This window comes from Indicator indicator, chromosome 6 (assembly GCF_027791375.1).
Source record: "Indicator indicator isolate 239-I01 chromosome 6, UM_Iind_1.1, whole genome shotgun sequence".
Lineage (NCBI taxonomy): Eukaryota > Metazoa > Chordata > Aves > Piciformes > Indicatoridae > Indicator > Indicator indicator.
The window spans coordinates 33,918,164-33,945,799 of record NC_072015.1 but is presented as its reverse complement, the minus strand read 5'-3'; the positions used below and the strand labels follow the sequence as shown (position 1 = coordinate 33,945,799).

Sequence of the window (27,636 nt, the reverse complement as noted above, 5' to 3'; positions counted from 1 at the left end):
GTATAAAAATTTATAGATTTTACATTTACAACAGAGTCTATAAAAAACTCATGCTGCATTATCATATTGCTAAACTTTGTTCTTTTTTATTATGGCTTTATTATTCTCTCTCATGGATGAAATGGCTGTTATTTCATTTTGAATGGTAATTTATTATACAGTTAATACCACAGGGGTATTTTAAATGAAACAATAACTGTAGAATACTGAAAAAAAATACAGTATTATGAAAGACCTATATTCAATAGCATGAATGTTAACACAAATAGGAGAGAAGGAAATAGACATTTTAATTATAGTTACCTTTATCTGCTTTTATGGTGAAAGTAGAACATGTGACCCAAAAAGAAATAAATCCGAGGTTAGCCTCTATTGATTTATGGATGTGCAGTTCTTTAGTGTCAGTTATTTTATGCCTAAGATTAACTGAGTTGATTTCAGAATTTTGCACTGTTAGTCATATGGGGAGACCAACAAGTCTGACCTCATGAACTCTGAGACAAATCTATTAACATTTTGCTGTCTTTATGACTCCAATTTCTGTGCATTCAAAGATAAGAAAAATTTAATGACTGAGAAAATGAAAATAGAAATAATTTGGCGTTGCTTTACATGGAGAAAGAGGGCATGGAATATATAAAAGGAACTGGTGAGAGAGTAGCAAGTGCCCTGTGAGAAGAGGCTGAGGGAAGCAGTCTTATTAATAGCAGCCTTCAGATCTTGTAGGGGTTACTGGAAAGAAGAAGCAAAGCTCTTCAGCCTAGTGTCTAGTAGACAAAGGGCATATAATCAAATAATGAAAAGTTCCAATTGGAAAGGAAAAAAAAATTGGTCATTGTGAGAACAGACAAGCCATGAAATCAGCTGCCCAGACAGGTGGCACAGTCCCCACCTTTGGAGGTTTTCATGACCTGACTCAATAAAGTCCTGAGCAGCCTGGTCGGATCTCATGGCTGATGCTGCTTTGAGCAGGAGGTCAGCTCTGACCAGTGAGCATGAGTGGAGTACCTCAGAAGTCACTATTGGGTCCAATAGCATTCAACATATTTGTGAACGGCCTGGAGGATGACATTGAAAGCACCAACACCAAGTCTACATGTGACACCAGGCTGGGAGGAAAGATAAATATGCTGGAAAGTAGAGCCATCATATAGAGAAGTCTGGACAGCCTGAAAGATGTAGAGAAGAATGAAAAGCCCACACTGGGGACAGAATAATCCCAAGCAGCAGTTTGACTGGTGTGGGAGGAGCTGTCTAGTGACTTTAAAAATAAAAACCAAATACCTGTGCACTCTCCACAGCTATTGAGCAATCAGTTAATTCCAGTTATCTATGAGGGTTATATTCTGGCACAATGAGAACTCCTAGTGGTATGAAATTGTGATCTGATAGTGATACTGACAGGACTGTTCATTTCTGCTCAAAGGATAGGAACAACATGTGAAGAAAGCTTCTGGAGGGACCCACTGGATGTCACTGTATGAATAGAATTTATTTGCTTTTGCTTCCCAGGTTTCAGTCTGTTCCTGGGACATAGAATACTCATTGTCATGCTTCTGTTAAACTTGTGCTTGTGCAGATATCTAGCAGCAGGAAAAAGAAACACTAAACAGGAAAAGACAACATTTTTTTTCTGGTTCCATTGATTATGCCTCTTTCTCTTCTGCATGATGACACTGGTTCAACATTAGCACAGGACTGCAGGTTCTATAGGCTCACTGCAGGGTAAAAACAACACATAAAGTCTCTGTCCTCACAGCAGAGTTACAGTGTGGGTACTCATTTTCTTTGTGCTAAAATAACACTAAGAGACAAAAACAGTCTTTAAAACGGGTCAGGTAAATAGGTCAATGTAAAAAGTGTTGGTTCAAATACAGGAACTGCTTAGAAAATCCATCAGTAAATGGTGATCAGGAGCTGGAAATTATATTAAGTAACACACAAAATACATTAGACATAAGCATCTACTTTTAGGCACTCCTGAAAGCACAATATAAATCCAATCTGATCTTTGATCCATACTCAGACCTATTCTGTTCTTAGGCAGAACCTCTCTATCACTGAGTATCCCTAACCATGGAAAAATATATCAAGAAGACACACATAGGGTACACACAGTGCTTAAAGGATTTGGAAATAAACAATTGCTTTACTGAATTTTTTCCTGTCCTAGGAAACAGAATTACAGAAAACATCTGGTTGGAAGAGACCTCAGAGATCATCCAGTCCAACTGTCTCTGCATTGTCATAAACAGCAATACACTGAGAGAACTGGGCTGAGAGAAGGTGTCTCATTCGTCCAGTGCTAGTGTCTGCTTTAATACTTCTTAAAAGAGAGGATGCTTTGTCATCTATTCCAGCAACATCTAATTTTCTGCATAGAAGCATTCTTCTCACACTTCAGCAGGAATTTTAGGTGAGAATTTGGCACTTTAAAATAAGCTACTAATCTGCGGTTTTCTGTGAATAAAGTGAATATTATTGCAAAACATCATCTGTGAATTTCTGATCTCCACATGAACTTTCATGATAGGTGACAGGGTAAAATTCCCCAGCTTGGGTTCCTGCTGTTTTTCATAAATAATCTGGGATGCTGGAGTCTCAAAATACTTTGCATACATACAAACCCTGTGTGGAGATCTGACCTCCTGAGGGAGGAAGGCCCAGTCCAGGCTGTCCTCCATAGTGATAAAAATGTTCACGCAAATTTACTTTCTGCCTATGTATTCTTAAAGGGAAGTCAGTCCCTAAAATTTGGAGTGTTTGGGGGTTATTAGTGAAACTGCATCTCTAGAGGCTGAAGCAGATATTAATTAGAATTACATTTAAAATGTTGTCTGCCATGAGCAAGGGCACTTGCCTTAGTCTGACATGGTAGCCTAGCCCTGTAGCTCTAACAAACTTCTGTATTTGACAAGGGAGAGGGACTTTGATTATATATCCATTTCACTAAAGATTGACAAAGCAAACTCTGACTCATACAGGTGAACAGGTTCTCTAAAACACAATCTGAAAAAATACCTACTGCAGTCATCTCAAACAAAGCACCTCAACAAGGAGTCTAGAGGCAGATTTTTAAAAAATCAATAGACAGCAGTCTAGAAGGATTGGGGAACGTACATCCATCTGCTAGGAATGAATAAGCATTAACATTCCTTCCCTTAAGGTGCAAAAAAGCTGGTGTCTGCATTTGTAGAAGATTCCTTGGTTTTCATTTGATTCCAAGCATGAATACTGGTCCCAAAACTAACTTAAAGCAAAGTTCTGTAATTCAGCAAAGGACACTGTTTAATATGCTCCAGATCTTGCAACTACTAAGAAATTATTAATTATTCTGCCAATCCTTATAAAAGTTAAAGAGAAAGTGAATCCTGAGACCACTGTACATTGAAGAGCATCAAATTTCTAAAGAGAAAGAACCATTTTTAAAAAGTAGATCCACTGAGCACAAAGCAATCACAAAGTATTAAAATAAATGGCTAATAAGAAAGATTGTAAGGAGATGACAAGGCCTGAAATAAAAGATTCTGTGCCAGGATCTTCTTCAAACTGAGACTCAGGAGAAACTAAGACTTCCACAGATGATCATAACAAAGGCAAGATTTTCAGCAAGATATGTGCTTTTCTCCAGGGTAGGTGGCTTCCTCCTTGAACCAATCTCCTAAAAGGCATTTTGCCCATCAGATGTAAAATAGGCCCTAACCACATTCATTTCTTAAGGAACTAACTTGGAGTAGCAGCAGTGAGTACAGATATATGAGAAATTACACTCAATTTTCTTCACAGGAACTGGAATTTATATATCTCTCTACATATATTTGATTTACTTGAATGTGCTGGAGGCAGGCACAGCCTCTTCACCTACATTCCAAGTAGATAAATATATTCTGATTTAAGAAAATATTTAGTAGAAGATCTTCTTATAAACTCATCTGAATATAGTAATATCTTCATGACTTTGTCTAGAATCTGACATAATGTCACTTCAGGTTGCCAACCATGAAATAATTTTTATGTGCAAGCAACGCTGTATGCGTTTTCTGCTTGCTGAAGAGTGGTTCAGAAGAGGGGAAGAAAACCACTAAAACTCAGCCTTATCATCCTGTGTGCAGCCACTCCTCGAGTCCTGAGTCACAATGTGATGAGTAGTGACCATACTGGCATCGATACCTTGTGTTGGATAGCTCTTTCTCTCCTCCCCTCATGTAATACACTTATTTTTGCTTTTGTTGGGTTTGATTTCCTCAGTCTCTTTCTCTCTTTATTATTACAATACAAGAGGCACCTTCTTATTATGAAATACTCAAAAAGATGTTCTCCTTGCCTCTGACAGTTTCCTCTTACAATGGCCTGCATGGTCACCATGTGCAAGAGGAAAGGAGCAGAAGTTTCTGCCTGTTGTGATTAATGCTTTGTGTAATTCCATGTGACATGGAGGTGCTGTTCTCCTATGACCATGTGAAAAGCATAAAGAAAAGTGAAAGAATGTAAATCTACAATGGAATGGGATCTGTGATACTTCTTCCAATAACCATGGTATGAATGTGGAAAAACAGTTCCCTGGTATTCAGATGCCAGTACACAATCACTGCAAGATTACAGCTGCTTGGATGGAAACTCCTCTGGATAATAACCAGATGATAAACAGGCAGGAGGATCAGCTCCTTTTACAACTTAATCTCTTCTCTCTTGCCTGCAGGATTCATCTAGTTTTCACATTCCTTCCTTGGAACTCTTTTATATCAGATTCTCTCACCCAGGCAAAGTGATTTACCATGGCAATAGAAAGTTGATTACAACAAATAACAAAGGCTGCAGTTTCAGTCTGTTAAAAAAAAACAAACCACGTAAGAGCATTAAACAGACAAAACTCAGGCAGGATCTGAGTCTGATAGACTCACACAGTGGGTTTCAAGGTAAGTGTTTCCTTTTCATGGGACATGTTTCCTCCACCATAGTAATTCTAGGCTCAAAGTTCACCCTGAACTGTCCTGTTAAGAATTAATGCATGAAAGGCCAAGCAGTGGATTCCTAAGGTGCTTGCAAAATAGCATGTTACACCGTGCTCACTCCACACCTTGGCATGCAAGCTGAGCAAAGTAACTACATTCAGGTTTGAAACTCTCACCTCCCTGAAATATTCAAATTGTCCATTAGGCTGGTGGACAGTGACAGGAAAGATAAAATTTTTTTTTTTCCCCTTGGCAGTGTTGTTCCCTCAGTAACAGACTCCCTTTGCTAATTGCAAAGAGTATTCCAACCTCTAGAGAGGGAAAGAGCAGGAGAAATGGATGGAGGTGGGCCTACAGCCAGTAAGATATCCATAGACTTTCAGATGACATCTCATTTGAGCTGATGAAAATCACTTTCACATGAGTTGTGACATAAGCATGGCAGGAACTGACAAGTGTCAAAATCTTGCTGAACAATTAAGATTTCAAGTCCTATCTCTCCGTACCAAAGGAGAGCCAGCAAATGCAACTCATTTATGCTACTTTTTCCCAAGGCACTAACTCCTCTTGCAGCTTCATTGCACTCTGTAAGCATGCCCAGCTCATACTTTTACTTACAATAGCTGCTGATATTTAAACTGAACTTTTCATGGCTTTCCCACCAGGACACCTTGCTAAATATCCCTCTTCTATGGGGAATAAAGAGTTACTGGATGCTCTGCCCTCAGGACTGGGGTTTCTGTGCGGATCCTTGAGCCCAAGAAGCAACACCAAGGAATGAGCTGGGTTTTTTTAACAGACCAGAACATCTCTTATTCCCTTTTTCCAATGCTCTCATCACACACCAGTGTCTTGATGGAAAAAAAACAAGTGGGACCTGGGCAAAAAGGACAGATACTGGCAAGAAACAGATAGATTTGGGTATCACTAGATCATGGTATCCAGATGCAAAAAGGTGGAAATTTCCAGCAGCTTCTTCTGCCATGCAGTCACATAATAAGTATATACTGGGGGATATTCTGACCCCTCACAACTGATCAGGTCCTATGGCCTATTTTTTTCCAGTTTAGCCTCTACCCGATGCTGCTGCAGAAGACAAACTACACCACAGGGTGGCAAGCACACTAAAGGGTGGCTTTCTCATAGCCATGCTTCTTGTCTGCAACTGTAGCCATGGGCAATGTCTCCTGACAGCTCTCATTCCCCAGAGGCAGATCAGGTGCTGTGACAGGCACCAGGTCTGCAAACTTAATGTGGCTGAAGATGTGGAGAAGACAGTATCAGAAAAGGGAAGCACTGTGACCTGGAAGGGCTGCAGATGCTATTTCTCAGGAAGTAACAAGTGTTACTCAAGGGTCCATGTTGTGCCTTTTCCACTGTCCATCCCCTGCTGAAAGTTGCCTTCTGTTCAGCCACCCTTTCCCGAGAAAGGTTTCTCCACAAGTCTGGCCATGCTCTGACAGCTACCACAGACCAGGCAAAGCCTTCCTCAAGACATTATCAGACTTAACAAAGAGTGGAGCATCTCAGGACAATAGAATGAGATTGGGTGAACCTGTCCACTTGCTCTGTCAGAGCAGGCTCAGGAGACATGCACAAATAACAGACTGGAGAGAAAGTTCAGAAACTCTTGCTAATGAACTTCCCTTTTCTACTGCATGGATTTCCTGGAACTCTCGCTTGCTTCCTTCCAGATGTGTGACCCCTGGGACTGCACATATGGGTGAGCCATGTCCATAGCCTGCTGCTACTTCCAGGCTTGGGGATGAGGAGGATACCCACACTCACCATGGTAGGATAGTTTGCTCTTCCTTTTTCTGGATATACATTACATCATAAGGCTGAAGTAAATGAGTTGTGAATTAGTAAGGCTTGGTGGCAAAGGAGGGGAAACATTTGAGAGACCCAATAAAGGAATCCATTGATCTATAAATCCCATATTAATGCTTTTTCACACACTAGTGCCATCTGCACACATGCAGCACCCTGAAAAATGTTATGCTACCTTCATATCTGGTGAAAGAGTTTCCCAATGCTTTGCAGAAAGAGCTTGCACAAGGGATTGCACGTGTAAGGATGTGGTAAGGCTAGTTAGCATTTACCTTGTCCTTGCAGTCAACAAGCTGAAGAGAAGTCTTAGGTTCTTCCAGACAGAAATTCAGGGCCTCATTGAGACCCCTGAACACCCTCTGATTGTGGCTACACATCCCAGGGGGTCAAGCAGCCTTAGTGACCTGATGCAGAGTGGTAGCCAAACACTGAAAGTGTCAGTGTCCCTTGAGACACCGAACAGCAGTTAGTTCCTGCAGGAAGACATTGTGGGCACTGCAAACGGATCACATCACTGTTTCTAAATCATCTCATATCTCCTTTCTGACTGCTAATGCCCTGCTGCATTGTTGACCAGCATCCCTTCCTGGTAGACATCCTGTGAAGAGCACATCCAACTGCGGAGCACGTTGCCACCACCACAGCTTGTACATGATGCAGGCAAGGGAAGGCTAGTATACTAGATGAGTCTATACTGCATAAGGAGAAGAGATGACAGAGGATTGCTCTTGAAGCTTTGGTACATTCCCAGCTGCTTGACAGCACAGGCAGGGCCTAGAACCATAAAGGCCCTGAGATGGGGACAGCACAGGCTCACACCACTCCTCCAAACAACAGAACACACAGATGATTGATCTAGGACAGAATGATCCATCTAGGACTGTTCAGCCTACCTACAGTAAACAGTTTATCCAGAGTCTTATGTGCAGCCACCAAAGGCAACAGAAATCTCTCCATTATTTATTGTTAGTACCTCTTGATTTGACATTTAATTTAAGTCTTCCACTGTCTTGCCCATCAGCTTTAACATTATAAATAGGGAAGCACTTTGTTTCCCATTTAAGATCTAGCCACAAGGATTCAGATCTGCCTGGTGAACTTTTTTGTAAGACTTGCATTATGTTAGCATAAATGGGCAAGGTTCAGACACTTAACAGGCACCTTTATTATGAGGAAAGTTACCTGAGTGCTGAAGGCATTATTGCTTCAAGGCATCTTATTCATGCTCAGCCTTCATTGGCAGATGTATTTCCCTCAGCACTTTAGAGATAAGGAAGTTGTTTCTTTTGTTTACAGTTGCAAACTTCTTTATAAAGAGCTCTTTTTAAAAAGAAATTTTATTTTCTTTCTGATATGAAAGTTTCCACAGCATGTGGGATACAAAGCATTTTGACACAGAGGGCAGTCAGGTTGACCACAGACAATATGTCCTTACAGAATCACAGAACTGTAGGCGTTGGAAAGGACCTCTGGACATCATCTGGTCCAATGCCCCTGCTAGAGCAAGTTCACCTAGATCGAGTTGCACAGGAAAGCATCCAGGAAGGTTTTAGAAGTCTCCAGAGAAGGAGACTCCACAGCCCCTCTGGTCAGCCTGTGCCAGTGTTCTGTCAACCTCAAAGGAAAGAAGTTTTTCCTCATGTTTAAATGAAAGCTCCTGTGTTCCAGTTTGTACCCATTGCCTTCTGTACTGGGCAGCACTGAAAAGAGCTCAGTCCCCTCCTCCTGACACTTGCCCTGTAGATATTTTTATGCATTGATAAGATTCTGTCTCAGTCTTCTCTTTACCAGGCTAAAGACCCCAGGTCTCTCAGTGTCTCCTTCTTAGAGAGATGCTCTTCATGGCCCTCTGTGGGACTCTCTCCAGTGGTTCTCTCTTCCTTTTGAACTGGGGAAGCCAGAACTGGACACAATACTCCAGAACTTCCTTCAACCTGCTGGCCCCGCTCTTCTTAATACCAGTGGCCTTTTTGGCCACGAGGGCACATTGCTCACTCAATTTGCTCTTGGCAAATCTGTGCTGAGTATTGCTCTGATTGCTTCCTCATCCTTCACAAGCTTGGGCATGCATGCCAAGAGGACATGTTCCATGTTCTTTCCATGGAGGGCTTTTCTCTCTGTACTTTGTTCTTACTCATGCTGCTGTGTTTATCTACCCTTTACAATATCTCAGATGCTGTATTATATTTATTTGTAGCAATGACAGTAAGCAGACTCACCAGCTTCAATCAGATGGCAGTCTCCAGCTTAAGAGTGTAAGTCATATAAACATGTAGCCTGCATTCTCAGACAGAAAAGACTAATGTCAAATCCAAACATCCTTCAGATGCAAAAAATTACCAAGAAACATAAGCCAAAAGCTTTGTCCTCATTGAAACGGTCTGTTAGGGCCTAGAAGAGTCTAAAAGAACCAGTCACTCTTACTGCTTTTCCAAGTAAACTTCTTGGTCCTTTATAAGCTTGCTCTGAAATCTATCCACACGTCTCGCAGCTGTAGCTTAGAAGTAAATCAGGACATCTGGTCTTCAGACCCCCTGCCATTATAACAGATTGGCTACTTTGTCATTAATTGGTTTTCAAAGCACCCATAAAAACACTTCCAGAACTTGTGCTTTCATAGATACTCACTTGTGTTAGCATTTGGAACCTCTTAATCTACATTAAATGTTTATACTATGCGTATTACCATAATGTCTGAATAGCATGATACATATGGCCTCAGAAATCTCCCAGGAAGTGGAAAATAATATTACATTCAGCTTACAGGCAAGGAGAGGTCCACATATTTTAAGCTCTCTATGCTAAGCTTTCACCTTCTGACAAGGCTTACCCTTTCATTTCTGAAAACAGGCCTTTGTTTTGGTCCCTTGGACCCTGCAATGCTAACCACAGACATGCATGCCTCAGATGCAGAAGCTGTGTGTGCTGGTTCATCCCTGGCTGGGGTCCAAATGCCCACCAAAGCAGCTCTATCCCTCCCCAACTTAGATGGACAGGGAAAAGGGGGAAATAAAAGGCCCCTGAGTTAAGACAGAAGCAGTTTAACAGGATGAAAAGCAGAGCAAAGGCCAAGCATGGAAGCAAGAGCAAACAAAGATGTTATTCTCTACTTCCCATCAGCAGATGATGTTCAGTCACTCCCAGGAAAGCAAGACTTCAGTATGCATAACCATTGCTCCAGAGGACAGACACCATCAACAAATGTCCCCACACTTCCTTCTTTCACTTAGCTTTTATAACTGAGCTGATGTCATATGGCATGGAATATCCCTTTGGTCAGCTTGGGTCAGATGGCCTGGCTGTGTTCCCTCCCAAGATCTTCCCAGCCCTCAGCCTACTGTTGGGGGGGAAAATACTAGAAAAGCACAGCCTTGGTGCTCAGCTCAGCAGTAGCCAAAACACTGGTGTGTTATCCACACCTGGCTACAGCACTGCAAAACATAGCACTAGAAAGATGCTCTGGGGAGAATTAACTCCAGCTCAGCCAAACCAAATACACTGCAGTATGGGAGCGGAGGAAGAGAGCTGACAACCCACCTATCAGAGGCCACCACAGCCTCCTTTTCTGCCAACTGCTTGTCTTAGGAAGGTTAACATGGCATAGATTAGAATTGGTTAATTGGGAAATGGTCCGTTGCTGACCCATGAATATTTCCCACTGCGTCGGCAGAACATGCTGCTCAGGGATAAGGAACTGGCAGGAGAGAGTCTTGAATGCAAGGCTGATTAGGAAAGAATGCAAGGACAATTGGGAAAACAACAGCTGGAACTTTAGTACCCCCAGTGGTACCTGTGTCCCCCCAAACCTGGCAGATGCAGGCATAGGAACCTTCACTCTTAAGAACGTGGAGGTGGAGTTTGGCAACTCTCCCCGCGTGTTCTGGCGAGATGTGCGGGGACAGGGGCTGGACCACTGTACAATAAAAGGGGAGACTTCTCCCCAGGAGCTAGAACAGCTGTAACATTGAGGGCCTACATTGTCCCATGGGAATGCCTGTGAAGACTTAAGCCTACTGATCTCTGACCAGCACAGCTGCAAAGGGGAAAACCAGTAACACCTGGACCCTCGCTTCTATGATTACATTTGGGCCAGTATGTATTTGGGACTCCATAAAGCGACACTCTGTACACTTTGCTTATTTGAGTGTGTGTGTGTGTGTGCCTTTATTCACTTTTGAATCTAACTAGAAAACTGCTTCTAGGTGGAACTGAACCTATCAGGTCTGTTTTAGGAGCATCTGCTGTATCAGGTTCCCTGGATTAGGGAGCAAGTGCCCTGCGGGACCTGAGCCATCTGAACTGCTCAGTACTTACCCTGGAGCACATACTGTGCCATGAGCTTATCCATGTGATACCCATGAACTAGAAAATGTTCCTGGCTTATATATGCTCCCCTTAATATTTGTAAGCAGTGTATTTTGAAATGGCTTTATTAACCCAGAAATTATGATTACATTTGAATAGCAGTGGGAGCTCAGCATCGTTACAAATAGTACTTTGGCCATTAATTCCATATCTTCACATTTAATTCTTGGTTTTGCCACATTTCTTCCAGGGGAAAAAAAAAAAAAAAAAAAGAGATGTGCCTTGTATTCTCATAAGGGAGAGGTACAACAAATCAGTGACTTATACACTTGGTCTATTGCCTTCATGAATCTGCTCCCTAGGTTCCAGAGAGACTTACAATTTTTCCTCATATCTACACATCTTCAAGACTGCATGCATTGATTAATATTATTTTCCTTTCTACAGTCTAGACTGGTCTGTGTTCCTAGTGTTAATATAACCACACCTGAGAAGACTGCAACCTCAAGATCAAATGGAACTTTTACTCAGCAGATAACCGTTACCTATGTGTTTCTTTAACAAAATAATATATAGTGGAATGAATCATCTTTGGTTTTACCTCCATTTTCAGGCTCAAAAAGTAGAAGGCTACACTGTTCCCATTTATTTGTCAGCAGAGGTTACTTCTGTGCTTTGGAAAATAAGACTTTTAGTCCTGATGAAAGGATGCTTCAGTGCAGGAATAATGACTTGTGCTAAATAGCTTTAGGATAAAAAATTTCTTCATTGAGAACATTAAGCACTGGCTATTCCATGACATCTTTCAAGTACTACAAACCTTGCATGAGAAACTAACAGCCTTGAGAATGATGTTTAGGCTTCCATTCCAGTATCTCAGAAGCATGTAATTGCTCAGGCAAGGATCAGTGGGGAGCCTGATGAAATAATGAAGATGTCTTTGGAGACAGAGAACGAATACTTGACTCCATGATGGAGAGGTGCTTCTACTCCCAGTTCCCATGGTGCCACTCCTGAAGGGCTGAATCCTGATTTGGTTGAATCTTCTGAGGTTGAGTGTTCAAGGCAGGACTACTCCTTCTTTTGCAGGGTCTGTTTTGAGCAGGGCCTCATCTGATATGTTTGGGTTATGGCATAACCCAATCCTGGCATAAACTGCAACATCAGGACTGACTACAGTCACCAATATGAGGTCCAAAGCAGAGGTGTCAGTGTAGGGGAGAATCCAGCCAGTGGGAGCTCTGTAGAGTACAAATTGGAATTCAGATGTATGAAGTGGACATCTGATGAGATTTTTGCCATCTAACTCCATTTGAGGTCTAAACTTAGTCTTCTCAAGCCACATATTCAAAAGCTTTGTTTCTGGGTTTCCAACTGGAAAATCCATGGAATTTCAGCTGATACTATGAGTATGCAGCTACTACACATGTCTATAGTTATCTTTTTAATAGCACACAAAATTAAAGCATCTAAAATTGGAATTTTTTTCCTCCAAGAGGCCACCAGTGGAACTTCATGATTTGTTTCATCTGTCATGCAGGGATAATGATGTCTTTCTTTTGACAGGTGACAATGATAATAAAAATTGAAATGAGACGTGCTTAGCCTAACCCTGACAAAGCTGATATATCAGACTTATCTGTAAACTTCTTTCTGACCTTGGTTGTAAAACTTGTGGCTCAATCACTTCCCATTCTTTTCCTAGCAATAGTGAATTTCATTAGAAGAAAGACTGGAAAGTTAAAGCAACTGAGTATTCCCTCTACCACACACCCATGACTACGCATCTTTACTTTAGAAAGACAGATAAAAAACCTTGATTAATTAATGTGTTTTCTAAAATGAACTGCAGAAGTTCTTTAGCAGCATTATTTATTTCTCAGGGGAAGTATGTCACTATATGATTAGAGATACACTAGACACATACCTAAATAAAGCTAGAAAGTAATTTTTTTTTAGGTATTAGAAGTGTCCCCATATGCCCCTGATTGTCCAAGCTATCAGTAGGTCTTTAGCTACTTGTGATCTCAAGTTAGGGTTTTAACTGTGCTTTTTAGATCTGGAATAATAAAGGCTATAAAGAAGATGGAGAATCTCCTCAGAGATGCACAAATAAAGGACAACAAACAACTGACTCAAGCTGCACAATTTTGATTAGATATGCAGGGTAAAGAAATAATCACTTCAAGGGTGGTCAAATAATGGAGCAAGTTGCTCAGAGAGAATGGGGAATCTCCGTCCTTGGAGGTACTTAGAATTCAACCAAGTGTGTCTCTGAGAAAGTGACAGTGCAAGTCCCTGTCTGCACTGAATGACCTCCAAACCTTCCTTCCAAATCTGAATTTTTGTATGATTCTGTGATTATAGCTATAGACTTCTTTCACATTCACATGAAGGATGTGATGTCACTGTGTGAGCTCATACCAAACATCAATCTTGTGGGGTCCAATTCTGTTCCTGCTTTATACAATGTCAGTCCTGACAGAGACTGAACATTTTTAAATCAGAACATTGTGTTTGCTGACTTACTTTAAGCATGGCTATGGACATATGTTAAACGCTTATTGCATTAATTTCTTTGTTTGGGAGAGTTTACCTAATACAGCTTGATAACAAGGTACCTAATTTTTCACAGCAAATGTATATTTATAACTAATAGAACTAGTGCCATATGTATTATGGAGAGTTTCTGACTTATCTAGATGGCCTCTTATTCAAGTGGAGTTACTTTGGAAGCGTCTTGGAATACGTATAGCAGTTACATGTGGCTTGTATGTGCTTCTTCTTGGGTGAAATGGAAAATTTAATTATATGAAAAAAATGCAAATTGCTGCCAACTGTGTTAACTGTGAGAGAGCTGCATTATTTTCTAACATAAATTGTCAGTGAATTGAAGAAAAGACGTTTTGGAAGCTGATCTGATTACTGTCAGGGAAAGTGCTCAAACTCAATTGTTGGCAAATGTCCAGTACCCATCACGGAACGATCATCACCTCATCATTCAGCCTTCTCAACTGACATGCAAAACAACATCCAAATATTCATTGCACATCTGTGCTGGACAGATTATGCATTAGCAATTCAAATCAATTCAATGTACAGGCAGTTTCTGTAAAGGCGTCTGTTTGGGTGAGATGCCTTGTTGTCTGGGATGGATAATAAGGCAACTCTGTCTAATCTTGGAGAACAATCAACCCATCTTGAGAAGGTGACTGACTACGTATGCTCTTGCCCTGACAGCACTAGAACAATGGCCCCATAATGCACTTGACTCAGCTGGTAATAAAATCTACTTTTGATTAGCAGCCGTGGCTTGTGTCAATCACTGCGTGATGTACCATTGTCCTCTGGTCCTGAACACAGTTTATTTACAGGGAAACAAAAGCTTTTTGGATATGGCTGCTGCCCAGAGATTGCAAAATAGATTGAGCTGTCAGCCTCACACACTAGATGAAGATTAATGAGTTTTGCAGACAATAAATATGAAGCAATGACCATAAATATGCTAATAGGTATTATCCATATACACTGTAATTGCTACAAAAATTAAAAAGTAGTGTGAAGGAAATAGGTCACAGGGTGACAGAGAGATAATCTTGGACGCTGAAGATCTTTGGTTCGCTCAGATTCTCTACAGGTTTATTTCCTTCAATTAGACCCTTCAAAAGAGTAATTGTTTAAAAGCTGTTTGAATAATCTCTTTTGAAATTGAGGTTTATGGGAAAATATTTATGAAGAGGTGACTTCAGTGAACATGTTATCAAAATGAAAAAGGTGACTACCAAAAGCAAGCTAAGCAGAGATTAATGACTGTGATCAGCTGCCCAGCTTCTATGAGGAAGATATCTCTAAGTGGCACATTAGTGAGGGCTTGAGGGAAGACATACTGAAGAGACATGAGACATACAGTGACTTATATCCACAGACACAAGTGAGTGAGGTCATTTCTGAGCAAAATATGGAAGAACTACATGCACATCTGGTTGAGGTGGCTGGTTTGGTGTTTTCAGCCTAGCATCCTTTCATATATATATATATATATGTATATGAAGAAAACAAGAATGCCCACAACTCGTAGCATTCAGCATACTTCCACTGAAGCTTCTGGGTTTCTAGTTCCTTTCAAAGAGCACACCATCTAGACAGTGCATGATTTTTGACAGTTAAAGATTTCTTTTTTAAAACCTAAAACTGTTGAGAATTAAGCACCAAACTATTTTAGCTATATATATAAATGCTTCAGCACCTAAGTCTACTGAAATTGTACTGACACTGAAAATAAAGGCAGTTATACTCTTGGTATTCATGGCTTTGGCTCTCTGAGGCTTAGAAGTGCTAATGAATGCTGTTCAGGTCAGCTCACACCACTCATCTCCTTTCAGATTTTCAGCTTCTGGAGCAGGGAAATTACTCAAATACTCTCCCAGATCCAATTTACTCTTATAATGCCAGGCTCAGTGATACAAATGAGTATTTTCTCTTTCCTTCCATATTTTAACTAGAAGTTGCATCAATTTGGCTCTTAATTTGTCACTGCTTGGATTTTTGGCAAACAGTCCACAAAGATTTACAACAGCCTTAGTGCTTGTGTTCCAGACTCCCTGGAAACTCAGCTGAACATCAGCTATGCTTGCCTAACATCTTGGAAGTTACATTTTCTAACCAGAAATACCAATAAAACAAAGCAAACAAAAGTAGGTCACCATTTAGGAAAATATCTCACACAAAGCTGGCAGATGAGAGAAGGAGCAAACATTTCTGGATGAATTGGTGGAGGAAGAGCACCTCTGGAAGCTGTGGGCTCAAGGTCTGAGTTCTTGTTCTCCATCCCACTTCAGCAGTGGCACTGAGTCTTTTTAAATTGGAGGCTGTGAAGTTTGTCATGCGACATGTTGCCAGGGCACAGTGAGGTCCTGTTCCACAATCCCAAGCAAGGTGAGCACAGCAGATGTAGAGATGATAGGTAGGTTGAGCCAGGAGTCCAAATTACTGGTAAAGTTTGTAGTGATGTTGCAAGTCCAAAGACCAGCTAGAAACATGAGTCAATAAATCAGGTTCGGGGCTGGTTATTGCAGCCAGGCTCAGTCACAGTCCAGTGATTGCTGCATGAGTCTGTCCTTGCTAAGCATGCAGATCCAAGGCTGGCTGCAGCTCAGTCTAGATCAGTGAAGTACAGCTGTGATGGAACTGGAGGAAAGTGCACCTACAACATTGCTCAGGCAGGGACTAAATGCTGAGTGGTGGCTGTCCAGGGTTAAGACCTCACAGCAGACTCAGTCCTGACACACGTACAAGAGAGGGATCTTGTTTCGATTCATTTTCATACAGGAGTTTGTCCCAAGTTTGCTTAATAAGATGAAAACAAGTAAAAGCAAACACCTTTCAGGTCAGAACTTCTCCAAAACTTACATTTGCTGTGCCACTATCGTAAAAAGAGCACAAAGGCAGGCAGAGCTCAGCTGTTTTTAGCATCATGTCATCTCTGCCTACCCACATGTACCTCACCCAGCTCACTGCACACCAGATTTTAGAGCTGCATCTTTGTTGATTAGGCATGCTTGTAAATAAAGGCTTTCCTTGAATCCTCCCAGTGGCTTCCCTTTCTTTAGGACATGGAGTTTCTTCACCTTGTTTTAATGAGTCTACTATCAGTTCCTCTTGCCCTGCTTATTTACTGGTTTCTTTGCCAATCTTGAATCACCTTGAGGCACTTTGCTTGCAATAAAACTTACTTTATCTAATTTTAACTGTTTTTAGTTAAACAAATTGTGATTTAGGATTAAGTCAAAGGTCATCACATACTCTATAGAATAGAGTCTCTGCAGCTTTGTAAAGCTGTCATTCTTTGTGGCTTTGTCAGACTTCATCAGCATTTCCTGATGGGCTCTTTGGAGTATTTAATATATGATGCTAACAAAGCACCAAAAGATTTTGGCAGACTTGGAGGAAGGATCTGTAGCAATATGTACAAAGAAAGTGACATTTTTGATTTTGTTGTCACTTTGAGGAGGACCTATAGCATCGATTTTCTAACACTTATGTGGAATTTTGCATTTAAGCTGTAACTTGAGATATTTTGTAACAATAAGTAACTCTAAATTATAAAAAAGAGATCTGAGAGGGACAAAAATGCACTATAATTACAGAAGCCCTAATGCAAATAGAGCAGAAAATAAAATATAACAAATATGAGAATTAAACTAACATACATGAATGAAATAAAAAATGAATGAAAGGCAAGAGTTATAAGAGCAGTGTCACTCAAGGGTACTGGGGCCAGGTATCCCACTACTCTGATAAACAGCACATAAAAGAAGAGAAGGACTGACTTTGTGTCCTTTGTTCTATAACCCACAAGGTATGAGATACACATATTATACAACCATGAAAATGCTATATTTTTCATCTGTGTATTTCCACTTTGAAAGCCATCCCTGTGGTAGTGTGACTTAATTAGATATTCCTCTTTACCTAAGGAAACAGGCTGGTGGATTTTTTAACAGCCATTTTTAAATGACTGGCCAAGGAAAACTGCAATAAAGGAGTGTCTGCCATTTGCAAAGGCATTAAAGATGGAGGTTCTGCTTTAGCAGGATTTGCACGAGGAAGAACAAAACATCCCTGTCAGTCTGCTCATATTGACACAAGGTCCCCTAACACTTCATTCCATAAAGAAATTAATTCCAACCATCCATTTCACTGAGTTCTGATTTCCAGCTATCTGGTAAATCATTTTGTAGGGAGGTAGCTATCCCACACCTGAACTCCATCCAGGTGCTATAACCAACTCAAACTGGAGTTTCCTCATGCCCACCCACTTTGTTGCCTTTTTGTCTATTGTTTTCACTCAGAGTTGTACTAATTCTTAAGATGAGGGGCTATCTTCTCCAGGTGAAATTCAATACAATAAAGTACAATGCAAAAGAATGAAGAAGCAAAGTCCTCAGCCACATCAGCTGCTTATCAATGATTCATACACTACTAGTTTGTTTTAGTATTTGATTAGTTGGTTTGTCTAAACTTCACCCTGATAAAACTGACAAAAAGATGTCCTTTTATCTTCCTTCACGAAGTTTAGTTTCATTTCCTGAGTGAGGATAAGTTTTGGTTTCATTTCCTTCTGAAAGTAGTAGCAGTTTCGTTTCTTAGTTGGCATCCAGGCAGTGTATAAAATGAGTGGCTGAGCCTTGGAATGCTTCAGTGGAGGCCACACTGTCAGAAGCAGAAATGTCTGACAAAAACGTTCACAACGCTGGTTTCACTTCCTCTGGGATTGCACGAGGATCACTTGCTTCATCGATGATGTCCCAGGAAGCCAGATCATCTGGGGGAGGTGTGCATTCTGGAGGTCCTACTTCCACTCTCCAGGAAATGGGTATGAGCAATTTTGGGGTGTGTGGTTTAGTGCACAGGGCCAAACGATTTTTTTTTTTCTTCCCTTGTAAACTGGCTTGCTGTTGCTGTTTGAGTTTCCAGGGCTCAAAGCCATGGGAGGAAATGTAGGTTACTCCCCCTCTTCCCCCTCCCACCTTCCCATGTAGGGAAAAGGTAGGCAGGGGAAGTTAAAGGGTAAACAAAAGACTTGATCAGAAATTAGAAGTTAAGAAAGTAATTTTTACAAAAATAAAAGGTATTTAGGGAAAAAGGATGTACAAAGATATAGAGGAAGGAGATAAATACAGACATATATAGAACCAGTTAGCAGATGGCAATGAATGCTTTGGATGTAAGCTCTGACACATGGAGGTAGTCCAGGACCAGGCAGGGAGGCAAAGGGCAAGAGAGCAAACTGAAAATTTCTCCCTCTTATATAGAGAGTAGGCAGGAAATGAGAGGGAATAATATGCTCTGGGGACCCCTCCCCTGGGGACTGGGTTTCCCATCCACCTGGGGGTTAGGTTCCTGCCCACCTAGAGGATTTGGGTTTTCACCTAGAGGGTTCAGGTTTTCACTTGCCCACCTGGTAGCTCTTAAACCACAACACTTGCCAAGTAATCTCTCCTCTCATACAATCCTGTATTGCACCAAAGACAAAGGATTCCCATATTTAAGTGCATGTTATGAGTGGGGTGCTGTTAAGGGTGTTCTCTGTGCATGTACATATGTACACATATATGTGGTAGTCGTGAGATTCAGGACGGTGTTCATCTGAAGTTTGTGCTAGCTCTCCGTTCTGCTAGGAATCATCAATAACATGGTAAGTCATGGTAGCAGTAAGCAATGACACACTTATGCAAGAACATGATCTGTGTTCCTTGGTTTCGTGTGAATTATCAGATATCCCTTGGTCTCTATTCACACACATCCATATAGGGAAAACCCATAAAACCTTGTGCAAACACTGTAACAGAGGAAAATTAGCTACATTCCAAGAGCTGAATTCACAAAGGGAATATATACACATCATTGACAGCACATAACTAAGAACTCAAATTAGGCATAGCTGGCTTTCACATGATCTAACCCTGCAGGTGCTTGCTCCTCTGTGCAATGCTCAGAGTGATCCCTGATCTGACAACTCTATGGAGTTTGGCACTTGCTTAACCCCAGATCCTGTGGGATTTGTGCACAAGGCATTCTCCTTGCCAGTCCTACCTGTGTGAGCTTATTCATCAAGCATCCTCTAAGCAGGCATAACTCCACAGAAGGGAGTGTCCCATGTAAGGCTTCTGTACCCAGCAAGACAGTAGTTAGCTCACTGACCTTGGATAAAAAGCTTCAAAACCCTTTCTCCCTTAGGGGTCTTGGACCACATTTCCCACAGGTCAGCAAGCTGGTCCTAAGTGGGGATCTCTGCCATAGTGGTCAGTTGCCAGTCTGCTTGCTTTGCTTACACAGCTGAAGTCTACTGAAGGATGGAGTTGAACATGATGTTTTCAGCATTCATTTTAATGGCTGGAATGAGTGGTTGGCCAGGTAAGCTAGCCAGGGCCCTGATTTGGGGTATTTTTCCCTAGTACAAAATACTGCAAGCTTGACTGAGAGGAAGTAATTTAATTTTTTAAGCTGATTTACAGTGCTGCCAATATTATTCATAGCATGAGTCTCTCTAGACAATGAGGGAGTAAGTGACATAAGGGTTGTTTAAAGAGATTTAGAGAGATACGGCGTGTGACTCCTGTGAGGGACTTTTTAGTTTTTATTGTGCATTATTTGATCCATGAATTTAAGTTACTGAATACAGTGTTTATTGAATATTCAGTAACAAAGAGCTTAGGGGATGATAGCAGCAGAGGGACAGAATATGAGAGAGCATCAGGAGAGAAGAAGGACCCAGAGAGAGAAGAGTAAGAAGAGCTGCTCTCAGGCATCATGCTGCACTGGCAGCAAAAATCCTGGTACACAGGAGATGCCAGTTACTTAATCTAATCATACAGTACTGCAGAGTCAGCCCCACGATCTTACCTTGTGTTACGGATCAGGGTGATACTGCTGTACTTTGCAGACCCATAAGCAGGAGCAAACTCTTCAATGGTGATGCCCTATAGGGATCATGAAGTTGCATTTTCTAAACTGAAAGACTGAAGACTTAGAATCATAGAATGAATCATAGAATCAACCAGGTTAGAAGAGACCTCCAAGATCATCCAGTCCAACCTATCACCCAGCCCTATCCAATCAACTAGTCCATGGCACTAAGTGCCTCATCCAATCTCTTCTTGAACATCTCCAGAGACGGTGACTCCACCACCTCCCTGGGCAGCCCATTCCAATGGCAAATCACTCTCTCAGTGAAGAACTTCCTCCTAATATCCAGCCTATACCCCAGCCTATACCTCCCCTGGCACAACTTGAGCCTATGTCCCCTCATTCTTGTATCCCTCTGCATGCTGAGAACCTTTAGAAGAGAGAGAAGCAAAGTAAATATTTGACAATGTTTTATTCTTGCAGTGTCTATATCAACTGTGGACTTTCATGAAAACCACTATTTTGGTGAAGAGAAATCAAGGAAATCTTAGCTGTGCCTACAGCAGATACTCCAAAAGATCTTTTATCCATGTGAAAAATGCTAGCTCTGTAACACTGCCAAGACAGGTGTGAGCTTCGGCTCCCTGCAGCAGGAGAGCTTGCCACACATTCTTTGCCTGATTGAGAGCTAAAAAAGCCTGATTTCATTTCCGCAGGTGCTCACTGAAATCTCTTACTCTTCAAACACTTCTTCTTAACCTTTCCATTCAGACTGTAACCCTTCCTCCTTCCCCCCCTGCCCCCCCCCCCAAGACAAACGTGCTTGAAAGAGTGGCTGATTTTGCAGTAAGGCATGAGTATTGTTCAGTATCACTTTACAGAAGTTGTTATAACAAGCTCATCACCAAAATATTTGAGCATCCTTCAGGAATGCTTTAAGCATTATCACTAACATTTGTCATCGCTAATGTTTTACTCCTCACTCAGAAGAAAAGTTTGCAATGGAATACTTTTCTTGGGGCTTGTTTATACTGAGATGGAGATATCCATGGAAATTGGCTTCTGGCTACCACAGCTTGCTGTGTTTGAATTTTACAGGAATCTATTATGTATAGGTTTGTGAAAGGAAATTAAGTGGAAGGAACATATGGGTCACCCAGGGAAGGTCTGCAGCCATCCTTAGTTCCTGTAGAAGTGTGTTTCACAGTCCTCAGGCAGCTCCTCAGAAAAATCCTAGTTCAGCAGAGACAAATTGTGGAAACTGTTTTGGAGATCTATATTCATTATAAACAGTCTGTGCAAGAGTTGTGCATTTTCTTCATGTTCTGGGAACATTCACAGAACACTGCAAATGTTCTTTCCCTAAGGTGGCAGCTGAAAAGCAGTATATGGATGGAACAAGTGAGGTGATCAGCAGTCTCCTTGTCTTTTCATTTCAATTGCTAGCCCTGAATTTTTTTAAAACATGGTAGTTCATAATTATCTTGTAAGGTTCCTTCCAGTCAGTAACATCTCCTTTGTATTTGTTCTAGGTGCCAGAGGCTCAACCCATTCAACTGGCTTTACTAGCAGTGGGATCTTTGGTGGATCCCAGGCTGCCCATATGATGTCCCAAGAGGCCAGATCTCACGGAGGTGGAACTCCCAGGGGTGGAACAACTTCCACTGTCCAGTCCATCTGTAAGTGAAAGTCCTCCTGATAAAGAAGTATTACCAGATGACTTCTGAGCATTGTCAGAAGCATTTCAGCTCAAGCATACATTTGCTAGATGAAGGAAAGTAAATAAGAGAAGTGGCTGTGTTGTACTTGAAACAACATTTATCCTGTTTCTTGCTTTATCCTTGCTGGGATTAGTGGAAATAACTATGCCACGACGTTGCAAAGATATGGGTGTATAGCAGAGACAGCAATCTGACACAGTGTACTTGAAATAACATTTCTCCTGTTTGTTGCTTTATCCTTGCTGGGACTGGTGGAAATAATTATGCCACAAAGTTGCAAAGATATGGGTGCATAGCAGAGACAGCAATCTGAAACACAGTGATAGGAAAACATCCAGTGGAACTTTAGGTTATGCTTTCATCAGCACCACAGTGGAAATTATTTATTTTTTTTACAAACCCAAATTAGGCACCAAACCAAGAGCTTTGCATTTGAAATTACAACACAGATTATCTGCAAAGAGAAGGTTAAACATGTGATGTCAGACTGACAGACAGTAATCATTAGTCCATTTCTTGTGGTATTCTTTAGTCCAAAGGAAATTCATTGAGTCAAAAGTAGAGATCTGCTTAACTTGCTGTCTCAAAGCAGAGAACGGCATACATTTTCCTCATCACCCTGCTAAATTAATGCAGCCCACATCTAGATAAATCAAACCAAGGCATGAGGAAGCCTAGTCTACACCTGAATGCATCAGTAAGGATGCTAATTATTGTAGTGGAATCCTGAGGGGTTTGGAAGAGAATTGGAGACAGGACTGAATGTCTTAATTAAAAAAGTGTCCTTCGAAGTGTAACACAGACCTGAGGGCTCTGACCTCCGAATGTCTGTAACCAATGCTCACATATTCTGTATATTTCCCTGTGCTGCAGCTTTGCTTTAAGTTGTTCCCATGTGGGTTGTTCTTATTTATTTATTTATTTGTTTGTTTGTTTATTTATTTATTTATTTATTTTGTCTGTAGCAATGGGAGGAAAAGGAGGAAGACGCTGAATAGAAGAAAAGCTCTGAAGTAAACTCTGAAATAAAGCAATCAGATCATCCTTTACTGACACAGTAGTTTGACAACTTCTCCCCTTCTTTGCCTTCCTTGTCAAGAACACAGAGAAATAAAGTTTCCATTGAAATCCTTGAAATGGTTAAATACCGTTGAAATATTGTATTCTTGCATTACATTAATGGGGATGGTGATGAGGGACAGTTTCTTCCTTGATTAACATTCTCTGAAGCACAGGCACAAATGAACATGAGCTGAAAAAGAGAAGCTAAGGCACTTTGAAGTGCAAGAGTAACTTACACAAGTCATGGGCTTAGCAACACAGGTGGTTTGCTTTGTTTATTTTACAAAAAGTTGATCCCAGTGCAAAACTCACCCTGTTGTGAGAAAGAAGCATGGAAACACTTGGTAAGGGGCATCCAGCAGTTCCCTTTGGATGTATTTCTGATGGGAAATGAGAACAGGCCTCAGGAGATTTCATACCTCAGAGACACAACTGGTATTTATGTTCTTCTACTGTTTCTAAGGTCCCTTTCACATTAGTTTTATTTTAAGTCCCTGTTTGTTTATTGAGAGGTATCAGCTTCATCAAATTGGACCAAAACTACTCCTGTAAACTTCTTATGATACATGAGAACAGATAAAGAGGAGAGCTCATCTTCTCTGGTATAGGTCTCACTGCTGTTCCTCACACACCTGGCTCCTTGTCTTCATTGGTACTCGTATGATAACATTGACCCAGGTAAGTTTAACATTGTCCATTCTCTACACAAATTTATACACACATCTTCCATGCTTCTGTCTTCTTCCTAGCTTTCTGACTCCTCATCCTCTCTCACTTATTATCCCCACCACCACCTCTGTATTCTAACAAAACCATACAGTGCAGCTTCTCCACCCCTTTCCCCACCCCAAGCTGGAGGGAGGCAATCTCACACCTTCAAGCTGGAAGCTAAGAGGTGCTGAGTTTGTGGTGCTGCAGTCATTGTTTTTCTTCAACAGATTCTGTCACCCCACTTGAATGCTTCCATCTCAGCTGCATCTGTTCATAGCTGGAGATATGTTTGTGCCTGTGCATCTCATGCTCTCAGATACATTCTCCCTCTTGCCTAGGCACCTTCTTGAATCACAGAATCACAGAATGTTAGGGTTTGAAAAGGATCTCTAGAGTTCTAGTCCAGTTTCCTTGCCAAAGTAGGATCAGGTTGGGCAGGTCACACACAAACACATCCAGGCATGCTTTGAAAACTTCTGGAGAAGACTCCACAGACTGCCTGGGCAGCCTGTTCCAATGCTCCATCACCCTCACAGTAGAGTTTCTCATTATGTTGAGGTGAAACCTCCAGTGTTCCAGCTTATACCCATTGCTCCTTGTCCTACCACTAGGCACCACGAAAAAGAGATTGTCACCTTCATTTTGAAACTCAGCCCTCAGATATTTATAGACATTAGTAAGATGCCCTCTCAGCCTTCTCTCCTCAAGACTAAATAGCCCCAGTTGTCTCAGTCTTTCTTCATAGGAGAGATGTTGAAGTCCCCCAGCCATCCTCATAGCACTGCAATGAACTCTCACCAGCAGAATCCTGTCTCTCTTGAACTGGGGAGCCCAAAACTGGATATACTATTCCAGGTGTGGTCTCACCAGGGTGTTTGCCTCCAGCTGCAGCAAAGTCAAATTGAATTGTTTGATGAAAATAAGAGTGCTAGTATGGAGAAAAGGCTGATGAAATGGGGAAAAAAAGTATCTTCACTTGTTGTTCTATGCAAAAGATTGAAAGGCAGTTGAAAAACAAGTCTCCATTTCATGTCGTGGAGATGCTCTCTTAGCAAGGTGACATCTTGGGCAAATGCTTAAATCTAATCAGGAGGTGAAGTCATAAAATCATAGAGGTATTATCTTCAAAGAGATTTTGGTGTGAGGAGAATGGGGACAGGTCTCTAGTCCACCCTTCTGCTGGAAGCAGGGTTAGCTTTAATGTTAGACTTGTTCACTCAAGGCTTTGTCTGGTCAGGTTCTGAAAAACTTCAAGGAGTCAGATATCACAGCTTCTCTAGGAGACCTATTCAAATGTTTCAACACCCTCACAGATGAGATTTTTTTTTCCATATGTTGAAATAGAATTTTCTTTGTTGTAAAATCACACTTAGTCCAATGGGTCATTAAATACATACTTAATAGCAATGTATTTCAGACTTTTACACTTTAGACATTCACCAATCAATATGCTTTCCTGAACTGGCACCTGCGTTTAAAAGTGGTGAAGATGGGACTAGAAATACCCTTTGCAGAGCACAGTGCCTTCCAGTGCCACTGCTGACGACACATGTTTGCAAATCACACACTGTCACATCCACATCACATCCATGGATGTTTCCTCTCTCCCCATGCTTTCTGGACAAGTATAGATCTCAAGATTTCTTCACACAATAGTAGTGGCTTATACTCATGTGTTAACTTCCATAGTTAGGGAGCCCAGACTGTTTTGTGGGGGCTGTTGGTTGATAGTAGACTAAATATGAGTCAGCAGTGTGCCCAGGTGACCAAGAAAGCCAATGGCATCCTGCCTTGAAACATGGTGGCTAGCAGGAACAGGGAAGTGAGGCCACACCTCAAATGTTGTCTTCAGTTCTGGGCCATTCACTATGGGAAGAATATCGAAATGCTGGAGCCTGTCCAGAGAAGGGCAGCAAGGCTCATGAAGGCCTGGAGCACATGATCTATGAGAAGAGTGTGAGGGAGCTGGTGTTGTTCAGTCTGGAGAAGAGGAGGAGAGTCCTCATCATGCTCTGCAACTACCTGAAGGGAGGTTGGAGCAAGGAGGGGACAGCCTCTTTGTGATGTCAAGTGGCAGGACTAGACAAAATGGTTACAAGCTGCACCAGGTGAGCTTTAGGCTGGATTTTAGGAAATATTTCTTCACAGAGGGTTATCAAACATTGGAATGGTCTGCCCAGGACAGTAGTGGAGTCCCCATCCCTAGGGGATAAGGTTTAATGTTGACACTTCAGTACCAGGTCGAGGGTTGGACTGGATGATCTTTGAGGTCTCTTCCAACCAGACATATTCTGTGATTCTGTTCACTGCAAAGGAAATGCAATAACGTTATCATTTGTGGGGACCTTTTTTAAGAACAGACACCTTTAACTTCACTTGAGTGGTCAACCAACCATCAACTTAACACCACCATGCCCACTGAACCATGTCCCAAATGTCTACACATTTTTAAACACCTCCAGGGATTGTGACTCCACCACATCCCTGAGCACCCTGTTCCAATGCTTAACTACCAGACTCAAGGGTCTGCAAATCTGACTGAATAATGTGTGGCATGCTCTCTGAGATGATATTTTAGATGTCATTTACAACCTTTCTTCTGGCCTGCCTCTGTTTTCCTCTAGCATCTTTCCGTACCTCAGCCACCTCCCTGCAATGATGATTTTCACACGTGCCCCATTCGCCATTAAGCACAGGGCAAAAAGTTTGGTTGGACACAAACAATAGGATCTGGAAACCAGTGTCACCAACCTCTGAGGAGGAAAGGGATGGGGAGAATACTGGTTTTGCTTTGATGAAGTTTCTGTCTGGTTCTTCTGTTGTGGTTGTCCCTGTTTATAATAGGCTTACTGTTCCCTCTCTCCTCACCAAAATAGCCTCCAGTTACAAAATCCCCTTTCCCTCTCACTTTCAGACCTGCTCTGTAGTCATCCTTGTTCCCTTTTATGGCAGCAGTCTTGCAACTGCTGCAGGACTTCAGCAGGGTGGTGTATCTTTCCTCTCCCACCTTAGCTCACCCACTGTGAGAGCTGCTGGAATACTTTCCTGGCTTGGGCTCTGCCTGGTCACTTCATGTGGCAGTTTCATCAAACAGCACTGGAGAATGGGTAGAGAAAACTGACTATGTGCCCAAAAGCACAGTTAAATTTTTCTAAGGCACTTAATATTCCTTGCTTGTGGTGGCTTCACCACAATTCTGCCCTCTCTTTACACAGGAGGGAGAGAGAGCATAAGGTCAGCATAAGGCAATGTGATTTTGACTGAGCAGCATTTAAGTCTATTTACTGCATATTAAAGGATGTGTGCAAGTAAAAGCAAAGGAGAAACTACATCCTGTCTGCATTGATTTTTACAGATTACCAGTGATTCTGCATTTGCAGATTTGTATACTCAGCATAATAAAAGTAAAAGCATTGATATTCAGGATATTTGAGTAGCCTCAGCACATATGTGCCACGATGGATTCAGCAGTTTGCTGGTCTTTAAGTCTGGGCTGATACACCACTCTTAATTTTGATTTCTACATTAAGCCATCCTACACTGTCACTCCAAGACCTAATACATCAGCCTGTAAGTACTAAAATATATCTGTTATCTACCAGCAGAACATTACTCCCTTCTATGGCCTTAGCAGTGGCAAGAAGGTG

At 41.5% G+C, this 27,636-nt stretch overlaps 1 protein-coding gene across 1 annotated transcript; it reads left to right on the top strand.

Moving 5' to 3' along the window:
- Nucleotides 1–18,300: 18,300 nt before the first annotated feature.
- LOC128967795 (interferon alpha-inducible protein 27-like protein 2A) lies at nt 18,301–23,318 on the top strand. The gene is made up of 3 exons (XM_054382034.1): nt 18,301–18,462; nt 22,028–22,174; nt 23,182–23,318. Exons 1-3 carry the CDS (start codon nt 18,315–18,317, stop codon nt 23,208–23,210), a joined length of 324 nt encoding a protein of 107 aa, XP_054238009.1. The 5' UTR covers nt 18,301–18,314; the 3' UTR covers nt 23,211–23,318.
- The last annotated feature ends 4,318 nt before the right edge of the window (nt 23,319–27,636 follow it).